The sequence below is a fragment of the Takifugu rubripes genome, chromosome 17 (assembly GCF_901000725.2).
Source record: "Takifugu rubripes chromosome 17, fTakRub1.2, whole genome shotgun sequence".
Classification (NCBI taxonomy): domain Eukaryota; kingdom Metazoa; phylum Chordata; class Actinopteri; order Tetraodontiformes; family Tetraodontidae; genus Takifugu; species Takifugu rubripes.
Window position 1 is genome coordinate 12,105,521 of NC_042301.1, and position 21,064 is coordinate 12,126,584.

Here is a 21,064-nt window from a genome sequence, read left to right on the forward strand (position 1 = left end):
TTTCTGGAAATTCCTCCACAAATCTATAGGAGAAGCCTGGTTTTATATACTGGACACTGTAATTCCATGTACATTTGTATTTTTAATCCTGTCTGTGCTACTTTGCCGTGGTAAATCCAACAAATTCACCTTAAACTGACAATATCACAATCATTTCCTCCATTTTGTAACCCCTCCCCTCACCTGAAAGTGCCGACTGATCTTTTTTCCCACCTTCTGATCTCTGTGAAGAGGCAGGAGCGCGTTTGACCAGATCGGCCTATGAGGAGGTGATCTCAGGGCCGAGAACCTGCTGAAATCACAAACAGAGAGCAGCGCAGGCCTTGTAGAAACCCACCGAGGTGCAGAAGAGAGACCCGACTGTGTCAATAAATCACCTACCAATGACTGTGTGCAGGAGTCGCTTGGTCCTGCCTGTTTATTATCTTCCATGAATTTATCTGATAAAGCCTTCAGCTCGGCTTCCTCGGCTCGCATGTTCCCTGAGGGCAGCACATTTCGATGAACAGCAGACCGAGTGGAGCCGCGCTAACTCATTTTGTAAGATTTCCTTGAAAATAAAGTCCTCAGATATTCAGTTCACTGTTACAGGAAGCAGTAATACAGTTTAGTATAAAAATGTCTTAAATCACAACGCGGGGCAGAGAAAATACAGAAGAAAGTGTCTTTATTCCAAATGTGTCCAAAAGGTTTGGAGTTTCATTGCAAACTGTACCTGTACAAACACGTGTGTGATGAAAACGTCCATAGAAAATAGCTGCAGTGGTAAATATGCATATTTGTTTTTGACGTCCGCAGAGCTTCGGGAACATCAAACACGGACACGGTCCATGATTGAAAAACAATAAAAAAATCAAGTTTCGGCTCAACAAAGATCCTCGGAACAAATCCGCCTTTCTGTGGTCAGTCAAGTCAAACCGAGCAAGACAAAGTTTGCAATAATAAAGTGTTTCATTTTCAGTCATTTTATGCTCACTCAAACATCTGCGCTTGTTTTAAGTGCTCACATTCTAAGAATATAATGCAAGAACGAGACGGGGGATTCATATATTAGTTTTATTAAAGACGTTAGCTGTGAAACCAACCTCAGCCTCAGGAACTTCATTGCTTCACGATGTTGAAAGTTTGCTCCAGGTCCCGTTGTTTGAGACCAAACTTGTGGTGTGTAAAAGTCTAAATCAGGGGCCAAAAAAAATCCATTAAAGAAAAAAAACACCGTTGTTTTATCCGGAAAAAGTTTTAGAACTATTCTACACATCATATTTTAGCCAGAACCGGATAGCAAGTTCACATCTATACCTGGATTTCTGCCTCCAACAGACTTGCAGTGCGTGGCCCCGAGTCAAGTCTGATTCCCCCCACCCCCAAGTCAGAGACAACTGGTGAGGCATTAGGGGTTCTTACGGTGAGAGAAGACAGGGATGGGGAAAAACTGGGTGTCATCGCTGAAGGGGTTAGTCCCGTATTCCTTGTCAGGGGGGAATACATGTATTTACGGGAAGAGCGCCTCCTGCTCAGGCTCGGCACGCGTCCTGGCCTGCGTGGCACTACAGTTCTAATGCCAGGCTGAGCCACCGCTGTTATTAAAGGTGGGGGGTGCACGAGAGAGCAAGCTTCAGCTGTCAAGTCCTCGCAGCTGACTTGAAGCTCCCTGTCGGGCAGCATTCCGATATCGGTGAAGACGGAGGCCATCGTCTGGAAACGAGGTTCCCAGTCCAGAACGTAGTCCCAACTGTAGCTGCCCTGAAGCTGCTCGTCCAGACACACCAGTGATGACAGGGAGTCTGCGGGGGCTGGCCCCCCTGAAACGGCAGCATAGCCATTCGTCCTCATGCTCTCCTCCAAATCCTTCATCCTGACAATAGCAGGAAGTAGAGGAAGCAGTCCCTCGCCACCCCCCTCTTCTTTGAAGTGGTAGAGGCTTTCGGTGCTGGCCATCTCCGATGACAGACGTTTATTCATCACGTGCTCTGGCGCCACGCTGACAGAATGACACGAGATGTTGTCCTGGCGTAGAGCGGAATGTGAGATGTCAGGGACCGGCTTCCCCTGCACAGATTCATCCCCCCTCCGGCAGGGGTACTCGTTAATCCACCTGATCTCCTGGTCTTCAGCCATCTCACCTTCTGCTGATCCTCGGCCACTCGAGTCTGACTGGCTGTATGGGTTTGACACCTGCCTCTTGGGCACCACAATGCTGGGCCGTTTTATCTCCTGCAGAGTAATCGGGCTTTGATTTAGGCTGTTGGATCTATGGAATGAACCGGTGCCACGGTTCAAGTTAGCCGCCATGGCGGCGGCCTTCTTCAGCGCCACTTCTTTGGTCTTGTATCTGAGGACCAAGCCCACAAAAATGAGGAGGACAACGAGGATCACGACCAGCGAAATACTCAGACCGAACATGTGCGTGTCAAGAGGTGCCCCGGTAAGGGCCTCGGCGGAGCTTGAGATATTGATGAAGACTACACAGTTTGTGGTCCTGGAGGACAATTTGGGACTACCAGCAGACACCACTAGCTTCACCAAGTCCTCCCCGTGGCTACCTCGTCTGCGGTACACTGGCTCTGAAACGAAAATGCTCCCAGTTGTTCTGTTGATTGAGAAAAATAGCGATGAGCTGGTGAGCGAATATTCCACCATCCCATCAACTCCTCTGTCATGATCCATTGCCGTCACAAATCCGACAACATCTTCCCGCTTGGAATTTTCCGGCAGAAGGAAATGGTACTGCTTTTGGGTAAAGACGGGACTGAACTCGTCCACGCCCTTGATGCTCACCTGCACTCTCACCGTGGCTGATTTACCACCTTTGTCTTGTGCCTCTACTACGAAACAGTACTCATTCTCCCGTTCATAATCGAAGGTCTGTCTGGTGTGAATGTCCCCTGTTAGGGGGTCAATGGCAAAAGCTTCTTTCTTCTCAGGGCTGCCGCTGTCGTAGTCCAAGAAGCAAGAGGACAAAATTGAGTAGGTGACCTGGCCATATGGACCGAGGTCATTGTCCACTGCGTGCACAGAGCAGGTATGGGTGAATGCCGGGAGGTTCTCCAGCACAGAACAGTTAACAACAGGGAACAGGAAGTGTGGGCTGTTGTCGTTTTCATCCAACACTGTGATGAAGACCACCGTAAAAGCCACTCTACGTTTTTCCGAAAGCTCCCCGCCATCAGAGGCTCGGATGGTCAGGATGTATTTGGAGTCCTGCTCATAATCGAGGGACTGGTTGACCACTAGAAAGCCGGAATCGGGGTCGAGCTTGTAGTGGCCTTTACCGTTCCCTGAAATTATGTCAAACTTCAACGAACCATTGGGTCCAAGGTCAGGGTCCTGAGCAGTGACCTGGACCAGGTGGGTACCTACAGCACTGTTCTCCCTCACCTGTGTGTGGTACTCCATGCTGGAAAACACGGGGGCGTTGTCATTGCAGTCCGCCACAGTCACCATAACAACAGCAGAGCTGTTCAGCGGGGGGATACCTCGATCAGCCACGCTAACGGTTAGCACATAGCTCTCTGTGGTCTCCCGGTCTAAAGGGTTACACAGAACAAGTTTCCCAACATTTCGCCACTGATTCTCTACCTGAACTAATCTGACTTCCAGGCTGAACCGCCGCTCCTCATTTCCCTGAATAATGGCATAGTCCAGATGTGTATTTTCAGGGCTCCAGTCCTGGTCCTCCGCAGACAAGGTGAGCAAGGTGGCGTCTGTTGGCGTGTCCTCGGGGACGGTGAGTGAATAGACCTCCTGATGGAACATCGGCACGTGGTCATTGGTGTCCAGAACTTGCACGTCTATGGAGGTGATACTGGAAAGAGCGGGATCGCCTCCGTCTCTAGCCTCAACCAGGAGATGGATCAGGTTGCCGTTGGTGATTTCTTTTATGGGCTTGTTGATAAAAACAGACCCTAGAAGACAAAGAGCGTGGAGTAAGGAACGCGGAGGTCGCACTTGTGATGTTTCAAGGGCAAACTCGGAGCGTCGCAGGAAACCTGCCCGGAAGAGCCAAATCCAGGTTCAGCTAAACCAAAACAATTCTATTGCTGTCAATCAGAGCCTGCACACTTATACAAACGGGCTGATTTTATCTCACAATAAAACCACTCTTCTTAAAGAAAGAAACTTTATGAGACCTGACATCTGGTCTGGGCAACGTGAAACTATAAAACTCATGTCAATTGATTTAACAGATGCTTTAACTAACGTGTGCAGTGTTCCTGGATTTGCTTTTCTTCAGAGCGGGACCTACAAAAACCAAGTCAAAGCTAAATCAAAATTGTCCTTATTAAACTCTGCAATCCCACATCATTTCCTGCGTGACTATTCTGTAACGAACTCCATATGCTCACTGCAGGGGCAATTTTTCTCTTTAGCCGGCAATTACGCGTTTATGCATCAGATCTTTTATTCCATTTCAGCATCTGATGTCTTTTTTTGATCACATGTATTAATAAATGTGTGGCCTTTGTCTGAAAGGGGCAGACGCTCAGGCTGGGAAGCACCTCGCCACAAAACCCTGATTCAATTTTCTGTATGGGTAGCTTTAGTCAACGCTGATTAAAATGTTACTTTTCATCTGTTTTACCATAAAGGAGAAACACATTTGCTCCAAAATATAATAGAAGCCCAGCAATGGAGGTTTTATCTTTTTTTGAGCTTCGGATACATCTGAAAATAAGGCCGTTATCTCTTGAAGGCATTATTCTCCGCTGTTTCACCCCTCCACGATGAGCTTACTGGCATTCATGACAGCCTACATGGAGAAGTATACTGCTGCTGGCAGCATGACAGCAACTCTGAGTAACCTCTGATATCCAGGCTGAGATTCCCATAGCTGAGCCAATAGGCCTCATTTTAATGGAAACATTCCAGGTATGAGTATCAAAATCAGACCAGAGAGCCGTGTTTTCGTGAAATGAATTAATGGCTTACAGAGCAACTGGTCTCCTACAGTGTTGCTGTCTCACTCTGACCGTCTTACCACTGTCCGCCTGTATGTAAAAGCCTTGTGACGGAGACGACAGCAGTCTGTAGGTGATCTCGCCGTTGAGTCCAGAGTCTCTGTCTGTGGCGGAAACAGACAGAACTAGCGTGTCTGCGGCCGCCAACTCCGACAAATCCACCTTTGAGACAAAACAAGTCACAGGTGTCAGCCTGCATCTGTCCCGGCTTCTGAACGCTCGATCGCGGCACCTTTACCTGGTAGGAGTCCTTGCTGAAAACCGGAGCGTTGTCGTTCACGTCAAGCACTTGAACTTTGACCTCTCCGCTGGTCTGGTGGAGGGAGTCAGATGCCAGAACAGTCAGCGTGTACTCCGCCTGCTCCTCGTAGTCCAGGGCTTGGGTCAGCGTAACCACCCCGGTGTACTGGTCGATGGCGAATGGGGAACGGGTGCTGCCTTCGGCGGAGAGGCTGTAGGTGATGGTCGAGCTCAGATCCACGTCGTTAGCAGTCACCTGGGTGACCGTGTGACCCGCCGGCCGGTCTACAGTTGGACAGAACACATCAGATAAGTCAAACGGTCACACGGTGACGGTCCACCATCGGGGACGCAGCCGGGTCAGACATACTCTCTGCTATAACCACGGGCTCCATGGGGGGGATGGCGGGGATGTTGTCATTGACGTCTACCACCTGAACCCTGACGGTAGCGGTGCTGCTGAGAGGAGGCTCCCCCTTGTCTGCCGCCTGCAGAACCAGCCTTGAGGACAGAGGTAGAATATCATGCAGGTGCTGCTGCTAGCTTTAGCTGCTCAAATAAAGCAAGCCTACTTGTAAGAGGGCGTGATCTCACGGTCCAGTAAGACGTTGGTGGCCAGAATCCCCCGAACAGAGTCCAAAATAAAAGCTTGATTAGGATCACCGGACACAATAGAGTACTCGATCTGCCCGTTGATTCCACCGTCCGCATCTGACGCAAACACCTGCAGAAGAACACGAGCACCTGTCAACGTTGCCTTCACTCCACGAGTCCACAACAAAAAAACAGACTGTCCACCTGCATAATATAGGTGTTGTGGGCTTGTCCTTCCCAAACGGCCGTTCTGTAGCTGCTGTAATCGAACCGCGGCGCGTTGTCGTTCACGTCCAGCAGGCTGATGGAGACCCTGCAGTGGGTGGTCTGCAGCCCGTTCTCAGCCAGGACCACCAGGTGGATGTGAGGGCTCAGCTCAAAGTCCAGAGCGTAATCTTTCTGTACACGGATCTCACCTTGACGAGAAAGACCCAACAGTAAGGGAACGCCACCAGAAACTGGTCTCCGCGCTTTATTTGTGAAAGTGATTTTAATGGACTGTAGCTTCTGGCTCGTTAGCAACAGGGAGGTGTGCAGCTAACTGCTAAGCTAGTCTGTTTCTCATGTTATGACTTATTTGAAGAGTTTTATTCATTTTCACTTTGTGGTTAAAAGTGATCCTTCTGTTGTTTTTAAGTGAAAGTACATTACAGCTTGTGCTATAAGCTAATATAACATAATGGGTGTTGAGGACTGTTTTCTCTGTGTCAACTTTCGCCTGCGCAGTGATTTTGGTTGAAAATGTGCTAAATTGGCACATTTGCAGGATGCTTTTATTAATGTGGACTGTCCCAGTACCGTCCCAGTAATCTTACACTGTATGAATGAGGATATGGGGCCAAAGTCATGGAAATCAAAACAATCAGAGGCATTTAAAAAGGTGTTGACGTGAGCTTTCATAGCTTCACATTTTTGAGGGGACCCCACAAAACAGATTATACTTTAGAGAGTTATTGTGGTACGAATCCAGAAAAAAACCCCCAGTGGTGATAAAATCAGGCAGGCTACAATCATAATAATTTAGGAAATACTTGTGTATAAACAACCAGATGAACCTGATAAGTATTTAGTAGAGAGACAGAAACGCACCAGTTGAGGTGGATTGGAGCTGCAGCTCAACAGTGATTGAAAATGACAGAGAATCGAATGTTATTTTCTGGATCCTTATGTGGAAAATGAAATGGATGGGTGACCGAATGCTCTGAGCTATTAGCATAACTTAACTGATGAAAGCGTGCCTGATGTCTACGGACAGACACATCTGCTACTAATAAACCCACGGCTCCGGCAGAGACGATCTTGCAAAATTTCATGTGTTTCGTACCCGTGTGATGGTTGATGGAGAAAAGGCTGTGTTCATTGCCGCTAAATATGGAGTACACCACGCTTTGTCTGCTGTCTGCCCGTCCGGTGGCCTCGACTTTAGTTATCCAAGTGCCTTTAGAGGAAGACATTGAAAAAAACAATGAGTGTTCTAAGGGTGTCATCCATCCATCTACGAACAAATGGATTGATTTCCCGGATATTACCACTAGGGGGCGATAAATGAACTATGAGCTATGGCAGAATCAATTGAGAATTTTACACAATAAAAACCCACCAGCTCTACTGTTCTCCTGGATGGTGGCGTTATACACGTTGTTTGTGAAGTGCAGTCCTTCCTGGTCTCCTTTCAGGTGGATCAAAACCAGGCAGGCGGATGTCAGAACAGGTCGTCCTCGGTCCGACACCATGACCTCCAACTTCCTGCCGGAGAATCCTGCCCTCACCCGCCTCCTGAGTGAAATCTCGCCCGTCTCGCTGTTGATGGCAAATAAATTTTCCTCGTCTGGCAGGGCGAACAGTAGGGTTCCGTTCTCGCCCTGGTCGCCGTCTTCGGCGGTCACCGTGGCGACTATCTGGTTCGGTAGAGTCCTCATTGAGACCCACCCGTTTATGGGATTCTGGTCACAGACGGGCACATTGTCATTCACGTCTTCCACCAGTATGGTCACAGGTGCCACAGAGTGGAGGGGCCCCCGCGTGCAGCCGTCGGTGGCCACGGCTCGGATCGTGTACTGGGCCCTGCCCTCTCGGTCCAGGGACCTGGTGGTCCGGATCGCTCCCGTCAGAGAGTCCACTGAAAAGGCCCCGTGGCTGCTGTCCTCTGTCAGGGAGTAAGTGACGTGCCCGTTGGGCCCCTCGTCGGGGTCAAAAGCACTGAGGCGGAGGACCTCGGCCCCTGGAGGGAGGCCCTCGCTGACAGAGGCCTGGTAACTCTTCCTGCTGAAGGACGGGGCGTTATCGTTCTGGTCCAGCAGCACCAGCTGGAGCTGTGTGGACGAGCTGAGCGGTGCTGGGCCGTAGTTACGGGCCCAGATTGTGAGCGTGTAGTTCTGCTTTTCCTCACGATCGAGGACCTTTGTGGTGCTGACAACGCCTGAGCGGCTGTTGACCACGAAGCAGCCCGCGCCGTCTTCACCTGCACGGAGACGGATGACATCCCATAATTGTTTCAGCTCCCCATTAAACATGAAAGCCAGTTTCTTACCTGCTATAGAGTAATGTATGGTTCCATTTTCCCCGAGGTCTGGGTCAGAGGCCTGAGCCGTGTGGATGGCCCCGGGGGGCAGGTTCTCAGGGAGGCTGACCCTGAAGGAGGACTGCATGAACCGCGGAGGGTTGTCGTTGTCGTCCAGCACGGAGCACAGCACCGTGGCCGTGGCCGACAGAGGCCGCGAGCCGCTGTCACGAGCCTGGACTGCAGACGGGAATTACAGAATCTTACGGTCGTCACTTTTAGAGTGCTTTCACAACTTTTTGCCTTTTGCCGCGAGTTAGCGTCGTTAGCATGACAAAGCAAAACAAGGGAATAACTGGAACACTGTAAGAGGGGGTGACAGCTAATTTAGCATGTTAATAATGGAAATTTCCACCTTTTCTGCCTTTTTTATCATCACATTCAAGAATCAATGTCTGAATGAGGGTCGAAACGTTCCCTGAGAACTTTATTTTCTTTCCCTTAATCTATCTGCAGCCAGAGAAAATTGTCCTTTTCTCTCAGAGAAATTGACATTTTCCTCCTAATTCAGAGCCGACTTTCACGCGTCCGATATTTCCTGTTATTAGACTGTTATTTCACGGAATTGTTCATTGCCCTGATGACTGCATCAATATTATGATTAATCATCCGAAAGAAGAAAAGCAAAGAAGGAGTAATTACTGGCTCTAACTGCCAGAGAGGGAACAAAAACACTTCTGAAGGTTCTGTGGACTCTCCTCGGCCACCTCAGGATTTCTCCCGGCTTTAACAGGCTTCTGTGTGACGTCAGAGCGTCCTACCTCTGAGGGAGAAGTGAGGCTGCTGCTCTCGGTCCAGATACGAGGCGGTAGTGATGAGGCCCGTGTGAGGGTTGATGCTGAAGAGCTCGTAACCGGGGCCCGGCAGCAGGCTGTACCAGACGACGGCGTTCTCCTCTGGAAGCACATCAACAAACCACTGATCACCTTTTGAATGTTGTGTGCTTCTCAATGAGAACAGTTCCCGCAAATGCTAATGCTAATGCTAACAGTTTCTCTTAGTGTAGACACGCTAACACACGGCGTTGGTTTCTGTCTTTCAGTGGCTGCGTCTGTCTCCGTCCTGCGGTTGAATTTAGCACCTCATCAGCTCAGTTCACGTCGCCCCTACTCCTAACCTAAAGCAGCCTTCTGATTGAAACCAGAACCGGTGTCATGTGTAACCTTCGGGTTGGGTGGGGGGGGGCTATTTATCCGAGCCCTTGTCTGGCCTGGCGGAACATGTCATTCTTCAGTGGCAGTTTCAGACGAACCAGAGAACAGGAAAACACTCAACGGCTGAAGCTGCACAGATGAAGGAGAATTTCAGAAACCTTTCCGACCTCGGATCTTCTGAGGAAATCTGGGGCTATTTTGAATATTGCATTTACCTCCAGTTTGTCACTACCGTAAATTGTGCGAATAAAACAATGTGCATGTCCCAGGATTTTGGAATCCAACTTTCTAGGACTGAACAAAACGAACCAAAAATTGAACAAAACCAAGGAAAAGGGCCTTCAAGAGCTTTTCCCTCTGCTGGACTGTCGTGCTCCAATCACAGTTAAAGAACCTATGTCCACTCATCAGAATCGCGGCCCATTTGCTCTCCTCCCTGCATGGCAGCAGGGCTCAAACTCCCGACCCTAAACCGCCTAAAAGTTAAAAAACCTGCGTAAACCAGCAACCGCCCCCATCCCAAGTACCTGCGAAGCCTTTAACAATACTGTTACTACATAACTGTGTAAAACAACCACATTTTAAACGTAAAAACAGCACAAATGGTATCAAATCCGACTGCTGGGAGACCTTTTGAGGAGAGGGCCTGTTGGCACAGATGGCTTGGATTATGGAAATCGTCCTGAGAGAGGACCCGTCCACATCTCCCGGAGGAGCCGTGTGCTTGCTGTTCTTGGACAATTCTCACCCCCAAAAATGTTAGCTCCCATCAACACCCCTCCTGCACGGACCCCGAAGCCGCACGCCCTCCGCCTCCAGCATTTAGAGGCACTCGCACTGTCAACAGAACCAGATGAAGTGGGATTGGGGAGCCCCTCGCGCAGCGTGTTAAAATAAATAGAGCCGATTTGTGAATGCGACTGTGGATCAGATGAACATGCAGCAGATGGAAAACGCACAAATGGGACAATAGAGGAGGGAACTGGGACAGGGGGGGTTGGTTTCAATTAAACTGCAGTCTCACTCCGTTAGTTTAATGGAGTGAAACAAAACAGATGATAACTTTGACTCATGGCGGCACTGATGTTTAACCAAAACATGCCGGAACGGACCGCTGCTCTGTTTATTCTTCATAACTAACACAAAGAAAATATTACAGTACTGCCTAAGTGGAAAATCGATTTCCTCATTCAAACAAAGGAGATATGCGGAAAATGGATTATAAATGGGTTTAATTCCTATAAAAAGGGGAAAGCAACCACCGGTCTTTGTGAAACAGAATTTTTTAAGTGTCTTCAGCACGTGAATAAAGAAAAATATGTTTACCTAATAAGCTTAGTTATCTTTGGTTTGGCTGACACGCTCAGTGGACAGGACACCGAGGAGAGCGCCTCCAAGTGTCAAAACGGGGAACTGCAACAGTTTGGAGCGGGGGCGTTTGGTGCTGCTACCTAGTGGTCGAGAGTGGTAATTGCTCGAAAAATTATAAGGTCCTCGCAAGGGATGAAAAACTTTTTTCAGAGCCAGAGATGGGTCAATAATTGTCCGGTTTTCCTCCCTTCTGATGATTATTTACATGCATTTCTCATGTACAGTATATTTTAAAGCATAAACATAAAACATAAAAAAAGCTCCACAAACTTTAAAACTTGTAATATAAAGAAATACAATTTTCCTGAGGTCACTAAAAAAATTGCACTTTTCTTTTTTCTCCATGGCGATATTTTGCCCATTTTTACCTGAATCATCATCTGTGGCTGAGACCCTGACCACCGGTTCTCCGGGGTCTCTGTTCTCGGCCACGCTGGCGTTGTAGATGTTCTGACTGAAGACCGGTGATCGGTCATTCACGTCCCCCACCTCCACCGTAAAGGTCTGGGTGGACGAGAGCGGCGGCAGACCGTGGTCCGCTGCCCGGATGGTGAGGTGGTGGAGACGCTGGGCCTCGTAGTCCAGAGGGGCTGACAGAAACAAGAGGCCTGGAGAAAAATACGGGCAGAAAAGTATCAAGAGAGAGAAAAGGTCCAAACAGAAAAGTCAGCAGGACCTAAAAGTCATGAATCATCTCACCCGTCTTCTCCTCCAGGGTGAAGACTCCTTTCGTGTTCCCGGTCAGGATCGTGTAGGAGACGAGCCCATTTCCACCCTCATCTCCATCTTTGGATACGAAGCGGTGCAGCAGACTCCCCGCCTCCGCGTCCTCCATGACCTGAGCCGAGACCGCCGATCTGAAGACGGGTCGGTCGTCGTTCACGTCCAGCAGGAACACCTGAGCTGCCACCGCCGCCTGCTTGCGCTCCTCCTTCCTACTCGCCTGATCGGTGGCCGTCACGGTAAAAGCGAAACTGGGAGCGGCCTCCCGGTCCAGAGGTGTTGCCACAGTCAAGCTTCCAGTGAACGGGTCGATCTCAAAGGGGAAGTGTGATGACGAGTCGGCGACTTTGGGGTCATAGGTCAGCTCGTAGCGGACGGCGCTGTTGGGAAGCGTCCCGTCGCCGTCCCTCGCTTGGAAAGCAAACACCAGCGATCCCACTGCGGCGTCCTCGCTGAGCCCGAGCTGCACCAGTTTATCGGGGAACCACGGCGTGTGGTCGTTCACGTCTTCCACCATCACGCTGACCAGCACGGACACATTTGCTCCGGGCGCCAGTCCTGCGTCTTCAGCTCGCACCACGAGGAAGTACTGTGTGGCGGCCTCATAGTCCAGCGGCCGGCCGATGTAAATGTCACCAGAGGAGCCGTCGATGCCGAAGTGAACGCTCCCGTCTCCCTCGGAGATGGAGTAGTGGAATCTCCCTTTGTTGGGAACGCCGGCAGAGCCGATCACGGTGGCTGGCTCCGCGTCCTCCCTCACCACGAAGCGCTTCACGAGCGGATAATCGGCGCGGGCATTCGGAGCCTCTAATCCATGAACCTGCGGGAAGAGTGTGCTTCAATTTCCTGCCGTGCCTATCTGGGAAAGAGTAAGGATGGAAATGAAAAGACCTGCACGTGGACCACTGCGATGTCCTCCAGAGGCGGAGCTCCACCGTCTCTGGCGCAGATTCTCAGGGTGTAGAAGGACCTGGAGTTCTGACTGAAATGTTCTGTTGTGCTGATGTCGCCGGTTTCTCCGTCGATCACAAAGTGTGACGGTCCCGCTTCTTCTGTCACGCAGCAGAGAAATTCAGCTTTTCAGAGATTAAATGATTAAATGTTGGGGTTCGGCGCTGCAGATTCAGGAGCACGGTCTGAGCTCCGTGGTCAGAGCTCACCTGGGACCAGGCTGAGGGCGACGGTTCCATTTTCTCCTGCATCTGAATCTTTGGCGAACATGTTTGTCACCAACGATCCCGCTGGCACTTCCGCCCATATCTGCCGTGACGATATCGAGGATGAGTTCGGTCGGATACACGGACAGAAGACAGGTCCACAAATTTACCTGGACGTTGACCTCCTTGCTGGCGGGCAGGTGTGTGAACTGCGGCGGGTTGTCGTTGGTGTCGGTGACCAGGATGTGAACGGTGGCGGTGGCGTTGAGGCGAGCGTGGCCCTGGTCCGTGACCATCACCTTCAGAGTGTGCTGGCTGTGATGCTCTCGGTCCAGCGCCACCCAGTTGATGATCTCACCTGGAGAGCAGACACACGATTGAGGACACGTCCAGGTAACAGAGTAACAGCATGTTGCCGTGGTGATTCACCTGTTTTAGCATTGATGCGGAAGAACTTCCCATCCGAGAGCAGGATGTAAGACAGCTGGGCGTTTATGCCGGAATCTTTATCCACCGCGCTGACGGTTCCCACCAGGCCTTGAGGCGACGGCGCCTCTGACACGGTGAAGTGATAAACCTCGCTGCTGAACACGGGCGCATTGTCGTTGACGTCCAGCACCGACACCATGAGCTCAGCTGTGGCCGTGGCATTCGCTGGCGAGGCCCTGGCCAACACGCGGCAGCGGAACGTCGACTCTGTCTCATAGTCCAGGTTGTGGCTGAGATACAACCAGCCGGACTTTGGGTGAATCCGAAACGGAGCAGGAGGAGAGCCAGCTTCCGTCTCCAAGGAGTAGGTGAGGCCCGAGGTCGACAGATGGGATCTCCGGCTCCAGTGCGCCCTCACCTGGATGACCCTGGAGTCTTTCCTGTAGCCCTCGCCGATCTCCACCTGGTACACTAAGGTCTCAAATGCCAGAGAGTCTTCGGCAGCAGAGCGGTCCACGCTGACGGTGAGGCTAAGCCAGGAGCTCTGCGCTGGTTCTCCACCATCTTCAGCCACAATTTCCAGGTTGTAGCTCTGCTGACTACTCACCAGTAAGCTCTGGTTTAAAGTAACGGCTCCGAGGTCGCGGTCGATACCAAACATGCCATATCTGTTGTTCCTCAGGTGGTATCGCACTCTCCCGTTGGCGCCGCTGTCATCGTCATGTGCGTGAGCGATGAACAGGACCGTCCCCGGGAGGGTGTTCTGTGACACCGAGATGGCGTCCCTGGTCCGGAGGAAAACAGGAGCGTTATCGTTTATGTCCGTGATAGCGATGTTGACCTGGGTGGTGCTGTAAACCGGAGAAGTGTCGGTGTAGGACTGGAGAACCAGCAGGACGTTTGGCTGCAGCTCGTGGTCCAAGGGTTTGATGCTGCTTATGAGGCCGGACTTGGGATGGATGGAGAAAAATCCCTTGGGGTCTCCAGATGAGATCCGGTACGAAACTGATGCAGAAAAGTCTGTTAAGACAAGAATGACTGTAACGGTGAGGTGGTGCCCCCTGGCGGCTGTAACCACTTACTAAATGTAGCTACCATATGAATAGTTTTAATGGAATAATTTTGAGAAAAATCAGCTTTGATTTATGATGTCAGAACATCCTTTTTTTTGCAGTTGGCATAATTTTACAATATTTATTTTCCCACAACATTATAGAAGCTGTAAGTAACATAAAGTAATTAAGGCACAACCAGCAGATCCCATTAATCCCCTCCTGTTTGCTGCACAGCCACAGCGCCTGCTGAAGCAACACGTGGGGAGCTTAAAGGTGCCTGACGCCCTGTCAAACAGCCACGATTCTGTGATTTGGACTTTAAGCTGCTGCCCTAATCCTTTAATTGATTAGACAACCCCAAATGACTGTCTTGTGTGGAGGAGTGGTTTAGAGCTAATCCTGATGGACCTGGGGTGCCAAAAACCCTCCACGAGTCAGGCCAACACATCTGTGGAATCAAATATGGCAAAAAAACTACATCTCTCTCACTCAAAACCCCTTTTACCTTTATAAAAATCACACATTTTCATATGTTCACTAAAAATAAACATTACAGTGTGCATATGTACTGAATAAAGGGCCCTACGTGTATGAATATCAGGCTTTTTTTTTTTTTTTTTGGTGATAAACTGTAGTTCACAACATTGTTTGACACCTTATCTGAACTTGTGGTTAAGGAGGATTAACCATTAAGCTGTAGTCTTCCCCTTCCTCTTTCTTTTCCACCATTTTTTTAAAAAAAAACCTTGGACGAATCGCAGAGCAGAATTCCAAATCACGTGACCTGACTGTGATTGAAGCTGGGCCGATTTCCTGTCAGCCCCTTTGTAAACGCACTGCCGGAGACGGACCCTCACCTGCTGGGGTCATGGCCTCCACCGTCCCCACGGACGTCCCCGGCGGCGCGTCCTCGGGCACCGTGAAGGTGTACCGTGACCTCTGGAACACGGCTGGGGCCTGGGCGCTGTGTAGAACATTGACGGTGACCTCAGCGGGCCTGGCCGACGTCACGCCCTCGCCGTCCTGCGCCGTCACCAAGAGCTTCACTCTGGCTGCTCCCAGGTCCGCCAGAGGGGACGTAAGGGTGAGCGTTCCTGCAGGGGGGGAGGAGGAGGAAGGCTTGAACACATCTGATTCAAAGCCATGAATCTGCTACAACCTCAGACCCGCGGGGGTGTAAAGCTGTAGGATTTCTGCACCTCCCCTGCTGGGCGGCGACGCTGCCAATCGTATCACGGGGACTTAAAACAATGTAAGCGGTTGTTTACTCACAAAGGCGACCAGTGCTGGTCGCACCAGTTACTTAAAGACTCGCGCAAAGTGGATCCAAATCACTCGCTCTCAGGTCTGGCGGTGACTCTGACCTGCTGTTTAGAACCGCCCACCCTCCCCCCGTAACAGTCACCTGTCTGTGGGTCCACGTCAAACAAGCCGGACCCGTCTCCGGGGATGATGTCATAGGTGACCTGACCGAACCTGCCGGAGTCGCGGTCAGTGGCGATGACGTTGAGGAGCTCTGCGCCGGGCTGAGCGTGGCTGCTGATGCTCACGGTGTATTCATCCGGGTTGAACACCGGAGCGTGGTCGTTCAGGTCCTCCACCTCCACGTGCACGTAGGTTTGAGCACTCAGACCCCCCTGTTAGGTTTTAGACAGCGAAGGACAAAGGTTTAACGTCAGGCGGAACGCCAGAGGAGGGGGTTCGCTTCCACTCACGGGATCTTCAGCTCGGATCAGGATGTCGTGGACCGTCTGTCCCAAGTCTCGATCGATGTCCTGAGAGACGCACAGCTCTCCGGTCTGGGGCTGGACATGGAAGAGGGGGTGTCGTTCCTGACCATCAAAGCCATCAGACAGAGAGTAGAGCAGCGTGCCGAACTCACGACTGTCCGCATCTGTGGCCACAACCTAAAGAAGAAGATAAAGAAGTAAATAAACCCAAAGTTGCTGATTTTTAGTCTAGTCAGATCATCTTTTTCTTAATTTTCTGCAGCCTTGAGGGGATAAAAGCAAACCGTCGGGGATTTCTTTATTTATTTTTGATATAATAATTCAACACACAATAAACCGACTCCAATTACCCTGGTTAGAGGCTGTTACCAGAGCCCAAATCATTTCTGGGGCTGATAAAGTGTCCCAACTATCATATTCTGTTTGATTGTGACAGCGAACACACGCTTTCCTGCACATCGGACGCTTTCATGTCCGACTGTGCTCATGACAAAGAACACGTAGCTCCCACAAACGCAGGCCTCACTTTTCAGCCATAAAATTACACTTTCATGAACCGCAAACAAACGAGACACAGTTCAAGGTCTGACATGACACACACCCAACAAGAACTTTGAACCTTCTCGTAACCCCCCCCCACACACACACACACACATACACACGCACACTCACGCTGAGTGGTAGCCCTTTCATGTGGCGGCTTCCTGTTGGCGATTGCCGCTACAATAAAAAAAACCTGTAAATCAAATTAATCCTAAACTTTTCTTGTTTTCCCAGCCACAACGCAAACCTGCCATTAAATGAACTTGTTTGTCAGTGTTTTCTCTATATTTTAACCCTCTTTCAATCAATTATTGTAAATATAAATGTTTTTTTTCTCTCAAATTGCCTAATAAGTCTTTTGTAAGGGGGACTGAGCTCGCGGTACCAGGTACCATCTGTCATATCAGAGCCTGCTGGACCAGCGTGTGTGTGTGTGTGTGTGTGTGTGTGTTGAAGGACACTGGTATCTTTGTGCATGCACGCTCAACCCTGCTTTTGTCTTGCAGATGTATGAAAGAGACAATGAAGGCACTTATTTGTAGAACTAATCTACTCTACGTCTGAGAGGGTTTAAACCAACTCACTGAAAAACAGTTGAGAATCTTTGCTGATAAATGATAAATTAAACCAGCTCAGTGTTTAGAACGTGCGTCCCGCCCTGCCATCACACCATTCAGATGGATGGAGGTCAAAGGTCGGCGGCGTGAGGCCTCGAGATGCTCCCTGAAGTCACATTTCAGACAGATATCTCAACTTTTAAGCTAAACTCAGTATTTTCCCACACACCTGTAGAAAGCAGCTGCCGACGCCGCTGTGCTCCGGGACGGTCGCGTTGTACAGCTGCTGTTGGAACACCGGCTCGTTGTCGTTCACGTCCAACACCAGCACCGTGACCGTTGCCGTGGACGACAGAGATGGTTCTCCGCCGTCAGCCGCCACCACCAGGAACCAAAGCTGCTCGAGCGCCTCCCTGTCCAGAGGAGCGGCCGTGGTGATCAGGCCCGACTCCGGCTCGATGCTGACCAGGCCGTCCTGGTTGGACCTGAGGATGGAGTACCTGACGGCTGCGTTGGCGCCCTCGTCCGCATCGCGGGTCTGCATGTGGATGAGGGAGCTGCCTTGAGGGGCGTCCTCGGGAACGCTGACCGCGTACGCGTCCTTTTCAAAAACGGGGCGGCAGTCGTTGGTGTCGGTCACCCTCAGGAGGAAGACCACCTCGCTGCTCAGGGGAGGGCTCCCCAGATCAGACGCTCGCACCTTCAGCTCGTACAGATCCTTTTCCTCCCGGTCCAGATCCGCGCTGACGCACAGAGCGTACAGGAAATCATCCGTCTGCTTTAGAGTGAACTTCCCGTCACCCCCCTCCAGCGTGACGGCGACCATCTCCTCCTGAAAATCCGGATCCGACACAGAAATCCGGGCTACGAAATCCCCGATCCCCGCTGCCTCGGACACCGTGGCCTCTCCAGTCTCGCTGAGAAACAGGACGCTGATGGAGGGGCTGTGGTCGTTGATGTTGAGCACCTTGACCCCGACGAAGGCGCTGCTGTACTCGGGCTGGGCGCCGTTATCTGTGGCGCTGACGATCAGCTCGTGGAAAACCTGAGCCTCATAGTCAAGCGGCTTGTTGAGGTAGACCACACCGCTGGTTCTGTTGATGGAGAAAACCTCGTTGGGGTCGCTCTGCCGCCTGTTGATCTCGTAGGTGATCCTGCCGTTGTCGCCCAGGTCAAGGTCAGTGGCGTGCACCTGACACACGGGAGACGTGAGCGGAGCATCCTCAGGCACCGAGGCGTGATATTCGGTCTGGTTGAACACGGGGGGGTTGTCGTTCTCGTCCAGGACGCGGATGTTGAGCTGAAGGGTGCCCGTCCTGGGTGGGACGCCACCGTCGAAGGCCTCGACGGTGAGAGAGTAGAAGTCCTGCGCTTCTCTGTCTAATCTGCTCATGAGGAGGAGATCCAGGCTCAGGTGCTTCTCAGATCCACTGCGATGGTAGTCCAGGTGGAACAGGTCATCCATCTCGCTCTCCCTGATCCGGTATCCCTGGATACCGAACTCGTCCTCATCTTCATCTTTGGCACCTTCCAGCTTGAAGCAGCTGCCTTGGGGGCTCGCTTCTGATATTTCCAGGTTAAACCCCTCTGAGGGGAAGACGGGGGAGTGGTCGTTCACGTCTTTCACCTCTATCCTCACTCTGATCATCTCACCTGTGAGCGTGGCCGCCACAAAGTCATACTGGTGCCTGCTCTCTCTGTCCAGGACCACCGCCGTGGAGATGATGCCCGTGTCTGCGTCTATCTCCAGGTCTCTGAACACATCTGAGTCCCTGCTCTCCGAGATGAAGAACCCGGTGCTCGGCGTGCTCAGAACCGCCCCCAGGTCACCCACGATGGTTCCGGCCGGAAGGCCCTCTTTGACGGACAGCGTCAAGTTGAACACCTGCGCCAGCGAATGTGCGTAAAGCAACCAGAGTACAAGTGTCCTGAGCAGCGTGGCTCCCATTCCTCCTGCACTCATGTCTCAGGATTTACGAGTTCGAGTTAGTCTACATATTCCCGGGTCAGATCTACGCACCACGGCCGCGCTTTAAAGCGCTCCACCAAGTAAAAACGGGGAAAAAAATCCCTCCATATTATAAACTCAAATGAGAAATGGAAATGAGAAATCCACACGTGAATCTGCGCGAATCTCCAGAGCTTGTTCACACAAGACATCGCGGGGTTGACAGAGGAGCGGCTGTGCGTGCGCACTGAGCACACCTCCCGGCAGAAGGCAGGTCCGAGATCAGCTCCATCTGTGGACCCGGGTGTTAAAGGTTTAATCGGGTCGAGAGATTAACCAGGATCCGATACAGTAAATGCGATGTTTAACTTGATCAACCTGTAACCAAGAGAAGTGGAAAAAAAGTTGTTGTAGCTGGAACTTTAACAAAAAGTTTAATGTGAAAATATGGTCATCAATATTGTCCGAGTGCAGAATTCAAATTAAGTATGTGGGAAAATATTTACTAAAAAAATAAATAGGTAAAAAAGGTCAATGATTGGCGAAGTACAAGTGTGGCTCCACCTGCTGGAGAGTTGTTAAAACTACAGAAGCGTAATAACATTTTAAAAGACAAAATCGTAGGAAAGGAACTTTAGTTTATACTACTATGGTAAATCACAGTGATAGTTCAGGGTTCGTTTTGACACACTACACCCAGCTGTGTAGAACCTTCTCCAGGCAACAGAAGTGTGGACCTTCTGAAACCAGTTTAGGTTTCATTGTGCTTGTCCAGTTTTAAAGATATTTTATTATAGACTGTATGAAAAGATAATTATTTTCCTGATCGACATGTGTATGGTGACCCTTGATAGTCCAGTGTAACTTAAATTAGTACCTGTCTCACTGTCTCCAGGTAGTGTTTGGCATTGCCGTTGCCATGCAACAGATCCAAACTCGCAGCATGGCAACAGGGTCTCACTTTTTCCGCATCAGAACTTCAGCCGGGCAGCTTTGGTCGAACTGGTAGAAAATGCCCGCTCACATCATGCTCTCGTACCAGTGGGACAGTCAGGATCTGGTGAAAAAGATCTACGACAGCCTCAAAGACGACGGCCTCCCGGTGTGGATGGACATCGAAGGTGGCGTGACGGGAAACATCAATGATTCGTGAGTGCAGGGCTAAAACGGGGAGAAGGTTCTGTGTTCCGGGCCTGACCGCGTGTAGATGCTCGTGTCTTGTGTCTCCAGCATGGCTGCGGGCGTGGAGGCCGCCGCCGTGATCTGTCCCTTCATGACTCCGGCGTACCAGGCGTCCCGCAGCTGTAAGAAGGAGCTGAACTACGCCGACAGCAGGGAAGTCATCATCGTGCCGGTCATGCTGGCTGAAGACTGGGAGGCCAGTGAGTGGCTGGGACTGATCACAGCGGGCCTGCTGTGGGTGGACTTCAGGTAGAGTGCTGGTCCAAAGCAGCGTGAACAGCGGCGTTCCTTTTGAAATTCTCCCTCCATCATTCCAGGAACGCAGAGGGAGACGAGCAGTGCTTCCAGATGTGCCTCCAGTCTCTGGTGGAGGAGATCACGTTCAATGCTGGTCACCTCCTGGCCAGGGAAGAGCCTCAGAGAGAGTCGGTGGACCATCCGGAACCACCAAAATTGCCTGTGAAGAAGCCGGGCCGGGGGTTCCGTCACGCCCTCACCAAGCTTTACATCCACGAGGCAGGTCTGTATGCAAACGTGTGGCCCAGCTTGGACAATGTTGTCAAATTTCATTTTCTATGGTAAAACCTTTAATCGTGGAACCTTTAGTCACTAAACCAGCGGTCAGCTCGCTCTGCACATATTTATACACAGGACTTTGACCTGTGAACACTTTAATTGTGTAGATTTCACAGATGAGTGGCCAACTGAGCGGACCGGTGAGAGCAGAAACACGGTGGAGCTCAGAGAGACCCCCGGAGCTCGCTCTTACTGGGAGGAGATTAAAGGGAACGGCTGTAAATACTTCAGGAACGCCATCACCCACAGATACCTCAGTGAGTGCGGAGACGTCTGGAAAACATGAC

General features: G+C 50.8%; 2 protein-coding genes across 3 annotated transcripts; one reads left to right on the plus strand and one right to left on the minus strand.

Moving 5' to 3' along the window:
• Nucleotides 1–650: 650 nt before the first annotated feature.
• On the minus strand, nucleotides 651–19,158 carry dchs2 (dachsous cadherin-related 2). 2 transcript variants are annotated; one of them, XM_029851347.1, is made up of 21 exons: nucleotides 17,301–19,158; nucleotides 15,957–16,148; nucleotides 15,647–15,878; nucleotides 15,099–15,335; nucleotides 13,187–14,206; nucleotides 12,928–13,115; nucleotides 12,761–12,860; nucleotides 12,492–12,652; nucleotides 11,577–12,420; nucleotides 11,246–11,485; nucleotides 9,114–9,248; nucleotides 8,323–8,532; nucleotides 7,393–8,253; nucleotides 7,117–7,230; nucleotides 5,997–6,208; nucleotides 5,771–5,922; nucleotides 5,569–5,699; nucleotides 5,197–5,483; nucleotides 4,979–5,120; nucleotides 3,580–3,905; nucleotides 651–1,173 (listed from the first exon to the last, which is right to left on the minus strand). In XM_029851347.1, exons 1-21 carry the CDS (start codon nucleotides 19,032–19,034, stop codon nucleotides 1,102–1,104), a joined length of 7,590 nt encoding a protein of 2,529 aa, XP_029707207.1. In that variant the 5' UTR covers nucleotides 19,035–19,158; the 3' UTR covers nucleotides 651–1,101. The 2 variants fall into 2 exon arrangements, with proteins under 2 accessions (XP_029707207.1, XP_029707206.1); XM_029851346.1 differs by having other exon boundaries at nucleotides 1,300–3,905.
• Nucleotides 19,159–19,211: 53 nt separating this feature from the next.
• LOC105417685 (uncharacterized) lies at nucleotides 19,212–21,063 on the plus strand. Its single transcript, XM_029850697.1, has 5 exons — nucleotides 19,212–19,293; nucleotides 19,915–20,168; nucleotides 20,250–20,450; nucleotides 20,519–20,721; nucleotides 20,885–21,063. The coding sequence occupies exons 2-5, from the start codon at nucleotides 20,032–20,034 to the stop codon at nucleotides 21,061–21,063; spliced, it is 720 nt and encodes a 239-aa protein (XP_029706557.1). The 5' UTR covers nucleotides 19,212–19,293; nucleotides 19,915–20,031.
• The last annotated feature ends 1 nt before the right edge of the window (nucleotide 21,064 follows it).